The sequence below is a fragment of the Halichoeres trimaculatus genome, unplaced genomic scaffold (assembly GCF_033239565.1).
Source record: "Halichoeres trimaculatus isolate MK-OKI-2021-1 unplaced genomic scaffold, fHalTri1.1 fHalTri1_scaffold_6, whole genome shotgun sequence".
NCBI classification, from domain to species: Eukaryota; Metazoa; Chordata; class Actinopteri; order Labriformes; family Labridae; genus Halichoeres; species Halichoeres trimaculatus.
In genome coordinates this window covers 4175824-4185921 of record NW_027437184.1, presented here as the reverse complement: position 1 = coordinate 4185921, position 10098 = coordinate 4175824, and the positions used below count along the sequence as shown (strand labels likewise).

Here is a 10098-nt window from a genome sequence, read left to right as displayed (position 1 = left end):
GCAAATGTGCAAAGTGTTATCAAAAAGGTGTTGTAAATAAAATCAAGACAAGTGGACACCTCTGGAAAATCAACGCTGCAGGAAAGCAAAAATTAATGCACCAAAGAGCAAACCTGATCAACCCAAATTGAGACTTGAACACAGGCCTACAATAACGGGCTGCAAAGCCAGCTCTTTCCAGCTGAGCTAATTGGCTGCTTAATCTTTGGCTGAATCAGAATTAGGTTTTATTGCCAAGTATATTTGCACATACAAGGAATTTGACTTGATATATTGGTGCTAACAATTAACAAGGAAATAATGTGAACAGCAACTGAGCAACTACTTAAATAATACAGAATTACAAGCTATACACTAAAAAAGAATATGGAGAAAGTTGTTTTAAAATACAAATTATTATTATTATTATTATTATTATTATTATTATTATTATTCAATCCTCCTCAACCCCCTCAATATGAATTTACAAGACTATTAAAGGCTCTACCTAAAGAGTTCATATTTCAAACCCAAAATATAATTGAATATCATCCTATCACTCCAAAACTTGGTTCCATATCCATCCAGGGGATCTCTCTCACTGATAAGAAATGTAATAATCATTTCATTAGACATTGTTTAACTGAGAGTATGTTGCCTGGTAAAGTAAACAAAAATGAAATCCTTTATAAATTTGATAAAGCATCCATTATGAAATTAAGAACCTCGTATTTAAAGCTTCCAATTCAACCAAAAGTCAAAGAAACACACTATAAAATTATGAATGCCATTTACCCTTCTAAAGAATTACTAAGAAAACGATTCAATATTGATGATAATACATGTACCTTCTGTCAAGTCAATGTGGAGACAACAGACCATATATTTTTTCTGAATGTATCAAAACACAGATTTTTTGGAAACACTTGCAGAACTGGATACAAAATGAAATTCAAACTCTAAGTCCCATCTCAAGAGACATTGTAACTTTCGGAACCCTTCTTCAAAACAAGAACAATGAACTTTGTTGCAACTTGGTCCTCTGTCTAGATAAGTTTATTATACATAAACAAAGATTGCTGAAATCACCCCCCATCTTCAAGGTTTTTTTTTTTAACTGAATTTGAACTGTATCTAAAATCTCTAAAATATATCAAATATAACGGACATGAACAAATTTATGAAATATCGTGTAAACTTTCCACAAATGTATTTTAATGTATTTTTTTATTTATTATTTTTTGTGACCTGAGAACAATTGACATATTGTTTAATATTGTCCTATTTGTTATGTAATTAACTGTAAATAAAGTTAATAATAATAATAATAATAATAATAATAATAATAATAATAATAATAATAATTATTATTATTATTATTATTATTATTATTATTATTATTATTATTATTATTATTATTATTATTATCACTATTATATTTTTTCTATAAATTTATTGGAAAAAGAAAATATGAAGCTCTGTAGCTTGTAAATAAAACCAGAGATGGAGAAACCTCTGGATGTGGGAGCTGTGCTCTGAGATTCACCTTTACGTCCCCCAACAACAACACATCAAGTTTGGTTGCACGAACAGTCACCGTCGCTGTCTCTGTTTTGACCAATCAGAGCAGAGGAGGCGGTGCCGAGACAGCGCGAGGCTAGATTGACTCACTCCTGGTGGAAGTAGACCCGCGTGGACGTGGGATTTTCCTAAACATGAAAATTCACCTGAATTTGAGGATTTCTCTACACCTCCCGTGACAGAGGAAGAAAACGTGAGTACATTTAATACATTTTTAGAGGAAACAGAGATTATTCTTCCGGTTCTGTGTTATTATCGATGATGAAGCACCGGCGAAAGATGCTGTCACGCGTGTGTGGACTTAACAGCTGGAATATGACAGTTTAATATCACTGTATCTATTATATATCTATCTTAAAAGGTTTAACATACAGCAAATGATCGTATTGGACTCCGCGGTGCTTAAAGGACCTTTAGTTTGGCTCATTATGCGTCAGCGAAACGTGTTCACATGGTCACCTCAAAGATTACAACATTCAAGATTCAATACTGTATCACAATGAAAATAATTCAACAAATAAAATCCAACTGTGAAGTACAAACAATTCAAAAACATGTAAAATCAATAAAACACTCAGATAAGGTGGCTAAAACCATTGGGGATAAAACTGAAGCACCTGCAGAGGGGAAATAAGATTTGCCATACATGAATAGACAATTAATAAATGTGTACTGTGCATATGAAAAGACCTTATACTTGTTATTAAAACTTATTTTTCATTATTAAATCTACTTGTTCTGGTCTAAAAAGCTCCCAGTCTCTTTTGTGAGGGGAGAAAGTTAAAAAGACAGTTAGCTTGGTGGGAGGAGTTTTTACAAATCTTTCCTTTAGCATCCTGGCCTCATATATCTCAGAGAGCAAGGACACCTCACATTCAGGGTTTTTCTTTACATTTACCCTTAAATTATACATTTAAAGCAAAGCTAAGGATGCTCTCAACTACTGCCTAATAAAACAGCAACAAACCTTTGCTGGACCCTCCGCACCAGTACCAGAGATGATGTTTTTAATCTACTCTTCAAGTAAGATAATTTGAAAGGACAGTCATCCACTCTGGCTTAGTGTATCACATGATTCAGTGTCTTTTGAGGTCTCACAAACCATTCTGTATAGTTCAGAAACAAAGGGAAGCAGTCAGATGTATATTTTTTGATCAAATCGTGTTGAAAGCAGTAAAAGAAACAAGAATATTAACTCTCAGAGCTCCATGTGTTACATCACATGCCTGTGGAGATTTGGTGCTTGTTCGCCTTAATCTAATGAAGATTTTAAGTATTAAAGACACTAATTCTTTGATTCCTTCCTGTTTTTTCTTTCTTCTTATTTCTTTTTCTCTTTATTTCAAGGTTTAACCGGCGCAGGCATGGAGGGGCCTGAGGAGGGGAGACTGTGTGGGAAATGGAGGGTAACTTGTGGTTTGTACAATTACAACCTGAGGGATATCTTCACATGGTGAGAGCCTAAACTTATCTGTGCTCCCCAGTTCACCGTTTAATAAGAGACACCTTTATACTTAAAATTAACAAATTCTTTGGACACAGGAAGTGAAACAGCTGAATTTTTGTTTTCCCACGACAAAAAACACCTGCTGAGAAAGTTTGAGTTCCCAACTTGTGGGACTGTTGGACAGCAAACCACATAGTCCACAGTTAAAAAACAAAACAAAACAAAGTGTAAGATTCCCGCCTCAAACCAGTAACTCATTTCTTGTGTCCTCATCCATGACGTAAAAGTGTACTTTATATGACACGTCACTTCTGTGTAACAACACGCTGTGGGTGTGGTTAAAGGTGCAGCACAGAGCAGGGTTAAACACACAGGTCACAGTCTGTAGTTTTCTTTGGATTTGTTCAGTTGCTTGGATCTTTTAAACAGGGAGTGCAGCCAAACACAGCTCTGAGCCTGGTGTTGTATCAATCACTTAAGCATCGTTATGTAAGAGGAGGTCATTTTTCTGCTCTAGGGTTTCCACGAGGTTTAAATGTATTAAAAGGTGATGAATCAAAAGTGCCAAGTTTAAGGCCTTTAAAAGTGTTAAATGGAGTCTTAGAGGTATTCTTTTTATAAAAATTGTTTTTCAGAATTTTTTTCAGACTATAAGTGCCCTACTGAATTAAATGTGCAATATGTGGTCAGTCTCTAAATCTGTTCTGTTGTGTGAGGTGTTAAATACGGTGGCCAGTAGGTGTCAGCCAATTTGCAAAAGTCACAATACGATGGAAGTTAAGACGACAGTTATCCTAACGTAGACAAAAAAGTTTTCAAAGTTAATAATATTTTTTTTAACCTCAGATATAATAAATGTAGCTTTAATGCTAACATTATTGTTGACTGATTCATAAAGCTAAATATAAGAAGACATATTACTGGTAAATTACAAAAATATAAGTACAATGAAGGATATCCTAAGGTGACATGCCTATGAAGCTATGCTTATCATCGCTGCAGTTAAAAAGAAAATAATTTACTTATGTTCACAACTTTTCTTTGTCTGTTGGGATACCGAACCTCTTTTAACTACAGATGGATACCGAATTAGGTACTTTTATAGGTACTGACTGAATTCTGTCAAGAGTACCGATTCACGTAAAACCAAAAGGTACCATGTTAAGGTACCTAAATGCATCTTGTGACTGTGAGGGAGTGGAAGAGGAGGTGGTTTTCCATGCTGGACATGAACACAGCATTGCAAGGTTATATATTGAAGAATAGATACGTTAAATTGAAAAAACTTTGTATTTTATTATTAAACAAATTGATATTTTTTACCACATCAACACAAAAAAGTACTGGAAATTGGTACTGTTGACTACTGGTAGTGATTGCCAGGTACCAAGCATCTGTACCGTATCATTTCAAATGTGAAAGGTACCCATCCCTACTTTTAACTTCCATTGTGGCTGTACTTCTGTTGTGTTGTGTTGTGGTTTTTGCAAATCGCCTGACACCTACCAGCCACCGTAGCCAAAATCTATGTAAAAGTTAGAAAGTTCACTTTACACTTGCAACTCGGTGTCGTGATGTTTTAAAAAAAAATATGTAGGTCAGCCAGTCTGACATTTGCTCTCTTTCTGCACTTTTTCATTCACTCTTTGCCTCTGTTTTACGGCCTGGCAGTAGGGGTATGCAGGACTGACAAGCTAATTGACAATAACTAAGCTAATTCAAAAACCGGAAAAAGGTGGAGATCATAAAAAGATGGCAGGAGGAAGTGACAATTAATGTATTTTAATGAGGAAACTCAAGTCAACAACAGAAAACAAAACTTGCAAAAACTAAAGATGATTAAAATACTGAACCAAGAACAACCTTTTTTTAACAGAGACTAAAAAACCGAACTAATGGCAAACTCGCTAACAAGGCTAAACCCTGGAATAAAGAAAAGAAGACAACACTAACTGAAAATAAGCCAACACTGGAACACTCTGGAAACAGCTTTCAGAGGCCATACAACCACCATCAGAGGGTTATATCACATCACGACTGGTGGCTGGTGAACAGATTTGAAAAAACACTTTTAAGATAAGATACTAGTCACATCAGCTATTTGATTTTTGATAAAATGAAGAGTATAGGATTAGAGATAGACCGATATGTTTTTTTCAGGGCCGATACCAATTATTGGTAGTCAAGGAAGCCGATAACTGATATTTGGAGCTGATATTAATTTGCAGTAAAAGTGAAATATTTGCGTCAACATTTTGAATCATTTCAACTCCAACACTTTACTTAATTTAAATGCCTTAAAGTGTATGTTTATTAAACAGCTCCCAGGCTCAATAGCATGTCTTATAAAGTTGAACGAAAACTGGAAAAAACTGTGACTGGGATGTTTATTACAATTTCAGGAGAGTCTGCAGCCCAGACTTGCTTTTGAAACATATATCAGCTCTCCTCTCCGCGGTGTGTGTGGGAGCACTGTGCATGCACAGCTTTCACTGCTGATTGGCTGTTACCTGAGCCATGGCTCTGCATGTAACCAATCAGATGTTACTGTGGGTGGGACAGTGCTGGAGTCAGAGTAGCGACTGTATTCACATTATGCTGGAAAACCTGATACACAAGAGAGCCACAAGTCAACTTTAAATCTACAAATCTGTAAATGAAAAACATTTTGACAGCTTGTATTAGCCGATTGATCCCCTTTAAGCTCATTGTGTTCACACACAAACACTGGAATGTGGACTTGCTTGTAAAACTTGCCTTAGAGTACAGCTCCCCTTCATGAGGCTAACAAACGCAGCTGAAGGGGTTCCCTCTGCTGCGGCTGAGTTTTTAAAGATGTTGACCCACCGTGTTGTTTCTGGCTCTGCAGGCATCTGCTGAAGACCATAGTGATGGGGCAGGTCCTGTCCCTGCTGATCTGTGGGACTGCAGTGAGCTGTGAGTACCTGGCCAAGGCTAAGGTGGAGACTCCCATGCTGCAGAGCTTCCTCAACTACGCCCTGCTGCTGATTGTCTACACCACCATCCTCTGCACCCGCAAAGGTGAGGATACCTGAGCTCCTGAATATTTTCACAGCTGATGGTCGTGGTTTATCAGAAGCTTCAGGAATTCCTCTAAATCTAAAACACTTGTTTCTTCAGGTGACAGGAACATCGTGGAGATCCTAAAAACCAAGTGGTGGAAGTATCTGGTGATGGGTCTGGCAGATGTGGAGGCAAACTATGCAGTAGTTAAAGCCTACCAGTTCACCACGCTGACAAGTATACAGGTAACAACAGTCTAACAGTCATCAGCTCAGTGTCTGAGCTAAAGAAAACTAAAGAAGGATAGAGAGCATGAACGAGATATGTGGGCTCAGAGACTTCCAGAAAGACCTACGGCTGGTCAACCAACTTCACTGAGCTGTGTTTCTGTTTCAGCTGCTGGACTGTTTCGTGATCCCGGTGCTGATGGTTCTGTCCTGGTTCTTCCTGAAGACCCGCTACAGGCTGGTCCACTTTGTAGCTGTGATTGTGTGTTTGTTGGGGGTGGGGGCCATGGTGGGAGCTGACATCATAGCTGGACGAGACCAGGGATCCAGTAAGGACACTTTTTCTTTATTCACCCTATGTTTAGGAAGCATTCAGATAATTCATTTTGTTTGTTTGTTTGTTTGTTCCTTTGTTTGTTTGATTGTTTGTTTGTTTGTTTGTTTCTTTCTTTCTTTCTTTTTTTCTTTCTTTCTTTCTTTCTTTCTCCCTCTTTTTGTTCATTTGTTTGTTTCTTTCATTTGTTTCTTTCTTTCTCTACTTCTCTCTTAATTTCGTTCATTTCTTTCTTTGTTTCTTTCTTTCCTTTTTTCTTTCTTTCTTTCTCTTTCTTCTTTTTGTTTGTTTGTTTGTATCCTTCTTTCTTTCTTTCTTTCTTTCTTTCTTTCTTTCTTTCTTTCTTTCTTTCTTTCTTTCTTTCACTTTGTTTATGTTTATGTTTTTTGTTTGTTTCTTTCTTTGTTTAATTTTTTTTGTTTGTTTCTTTCATTTCATTCTTTCTTTCTTTCGTTCACTTTGTTTCTCTTTGTTTGTTTCTTTCATTTGTTTGTTAGTTACTTTCTATCTTTCATTTATTTTTGTCTTTCTTTTTACTTCTTTAGTCTTTTGCTTTGTTTCTTTTGCTTTCTTTTTTCTTTGCTTGTTTCTTCCTTTTTTTGTTTGTTTCTTTTTTCTTTCTCTTTGTTTCTTCCTTTCGCTTTGTTTCTGTCTGTTTGTTTCTTTCTTTCCTTCTGTCTTTCCTTCTTTCTTTCTTTCTTTCTTTCTTTCTTTCTTTTATTTGTTTGTTTCTTTCTGCCTTTTTTTCTTCTTTTTCTTTTTTCTTTTGTTTGTTTCTGTTTCTTTCTTTCTTTCGTTTTGTCTTTCTGCCTTTTTTTCTCTCTTTCGGAAACTCAACTTAGATTGTTATGAACAGGAAGTAAACATTTTACCTCTTGCTCTGTAGCTTTTAATGATCTGTGTTATTACTTTATGAAGTTTTTAACTTCCCCATGATTCTCCTTCTGTCTCCGTTCAGGCAGTGATGTGATTCTGGGAGATGGTTTGGTTTTGCTCAGTGCCGTCCTCTACGCTGTGTCCAACGTGTGCCAGGAGTACACGGTGAAGAACCTGAGCCGGATCGAGTTCTTGGGCATGATGGGGCTGTTTGGGACCATTATCAGTGGAATCCAGCTGTGAGTTCACTTTTTTATTCATTTATTTTTTGGTCAAGGTCTTCTTTTAGAAAAAACATATATACATCAGTAATGTTTTAGTTTAAACTGAATAACATAGCTCCAAATTAGTAACAAAAAGCTGGCGCCCTCTTCTGTGTCGGTCGTGTAGCAATCGTATATTCCCATTAAATAAAGAGTTCCTCAACCTTTTCCTTCCTTTGCAGCGCTGCTCTTGAAATCCCAGCAGTGAGAGAGATAAAGTGGGACCTTCATGTCTGTAAGTTACCCGTCTTTTGGCTGCAGTATTGTATCAGAACCACAAACTGTAAATCCCTCCGTTGTCTCATTAAACTTCTCTCCTGGGGTTGTGCAGTGATGCTGTTTGCGGTCTACGCGCTGTGTATGTACGCTCTGTACAGCTTCATGCCTGTGGTGGTGAAGATGACCAGCGCTACGGCGGTGAATCTTTCTCTGCTCACTGCTGACCTCTTCAGCCTCTTCTGTGGCATCTTCCTCTTCCACTACAAAGTGAGTGTTGGCTCAGAGCTGAAGCTTAAAGGCTTGATTGTGTTCAATAAGCTCTTAAACGGTTTGGAAAGCTTCTGTTGAGTTGGTGGAGCAGAAAATGTGTAAAGCAAGACTGTTCCTTATTTTTCATTTGATTATCAGCAGCAGGAAATTTATGGTTTAAATTGTATTCAAGCAAAACTTCCTCTGTGATCCCAATGTTAGATAGAGGCCGCTGTCACAGATGAATGTTTTATCTTTTAACCCCTGGTGTCATTTCCATCTCCTCAGTTTTCGACGCTGTACTCCGTCTCGTTCGTCATCATCACTCTGGGTTTCATCATGTTCAACGCGGTCCCCACGTACTCAGCCATACCTGACTCGGACTCCACTGATGATGAAGATCCTGATGAAGGCCCGGCTGAGGCCTCCTCCAGCCACCTGCTGTCCACAGACAGAGACGATCAAAGGACAGAGACGGTGATAGCTGTAGCTGCTCTGTGACCCAAACCGACTGACGAGAGGAGAAGGTCTTCACACAGTTACTGAAGTACACGTTATCAGTTTCCAGTTCCCACAATCAAGACATGCAGTTTTTTTACAAATTGATTGAAATTGCTTCCATTCCTATTTATAAGATGCTTATAATGAGATTATTTTGATAAATACCAGCTGCTACTGCACTTACATTGTGTTTAACACTTTTACTGCACCAATGAGGCTGCTATTCATCGTACTGTTTGTAAAACATCAGCCTTTTTAACCCTCTGTGTTCATTTATTTTAACCTGAAGGCATCCCAATCACAAAGTTGTTGTTTTTTTTTTTTGCCTTTTTGATGCTGTTACAATCTCTGTTTGGTTACCCACCAAACCTGCTGTAGGTCACTTGGTGTTTTTTACCTTGTGTTGCCAAATGTAAAGCATGTTAACATGCAATAGTTTTACTTTTTTAATATTAAAAACATTTTTATATGCTCTTTACTTCATCATCATTTTACTTTTTCACGTGTTAATGTGTAAGTGATGTTTGATACCATCAATGTTTATTTTGAAAAAATGTAAAAGAAAATAATAAGCAAGAAAAAACTTGTCAAGCAGAAGTTGGGACATAAAAAAAAAGTTAAATCACTGATATAACTTCTTCTACATATTCAAAAAGGAGCTGAAGGAAGTAAAACATATTATTTTTCACCCCTTCTCCATTGTGATGAGTTAAAAAAGTAAGAAAAATCCAGTCAGCTAAACTATGCGTTATATATATTCATAAAGATACATACCATATATAAATATCTGTAAAAACATACATATACATAATATAATGTAATATAATATGATATAATAGAATTTAATATAATATAATAAAATATATAATATAATAAAATATAATATAATGTAATATAATATGATATAATATAACATAATATAATAAAATATATAATATAATATAATATAGTACAATATAATACAATATAATATAATATTTAGGTAGCGTGCAGCAGGGCTCACGCATTACACACTTAGTAAAAGTAGTCCTCACAGAGTGGTGTATCATCATTTAAATACTTTTTCACCAGTTTGGTGACTTTTTACTGTGTTGCTGTTAAATGATTCACACGACCTTTAATGACTTTAGTATTGAAAGTGTTGGTGTATTGGTTTTAGAATTGATTTTAGAGCACAGAGAGTATCAGAATCAGAAGTACATAATTAATCCCTGGGGGGAAATTGCTCTTTGTCTACAGCTACTCCTTCAAAAAGTTGAAAAAGGAATTATAAGATTTGACAAATAGTTACAAAATATACCAATATAAGAAGTTATAAAATTAAAGATGTAAAGTAAGTAACAAGTAGTGGAAAAAATAGAAGCGTAAGTGCACTTGAAATTGAATATAAAACTCTGA

The 10098-nt window shown here is 36.1% G+C and overlaps 1 protein-coding gene across 1 annotated transcript; it reads left to right on the top strand.

Annotated features, from left to right (window-relative positions):
* The first annotated feature begins 1602 nt into the window (after window positions 1–1602).
* slc35f2 (solute carrier family 35 member F2) lies at window positions 1603–9178 on the top strand. The gene is made up of 9 exons (XM_074672573.1): window positions 1603–1753; window positions 2908–3013; window positions 5877–6049; window positions 6149–6276; window positions 6428–6587; window positions 7551–7707; window positions 7914–7966; window positions 8063–8217; window positions 8488–9178. The coding sequence occupies exons 2-9, from the start codon at window positions 2925–2927 to the stop codon at window positions 8698–8700; spliced, it is 1128 nt and encodes a 375-aa protein (XP_074528674.1). The 5' UTR covers window positions 1603–1753; window positions 2908–2924; the 3' UTR covers window positions 8701–9178.
* The last annotated feature ends 920 nt before the right edge of the window (window positions 9179–10098 follow it).

Bases quoted from the DNA above. Each gene is read 5' to 3' on its own strand.
- slc35f2 (XM_074672573.1), top strand. From the start codon at position 2,925: ATGGAGGGGCCTGAGGAGGGGAGACTGTGTGGGAAATGGAGGGTAACT. The intron at 3,014-5,876 runs GTGAGAGCCTAA...CTGGCTCTGCAG, and splicing joins CTGAGGGATATCTTCACATG to GCATCTGCTGAAGACCATAG. The intron at 6,050-6,148 runs GTGAGGATACCT...TTGTTTCTTCAG, and splicing joins CATCCTCTGCACCCGCAAAG to GTGACAGGAACATCGTGGAG.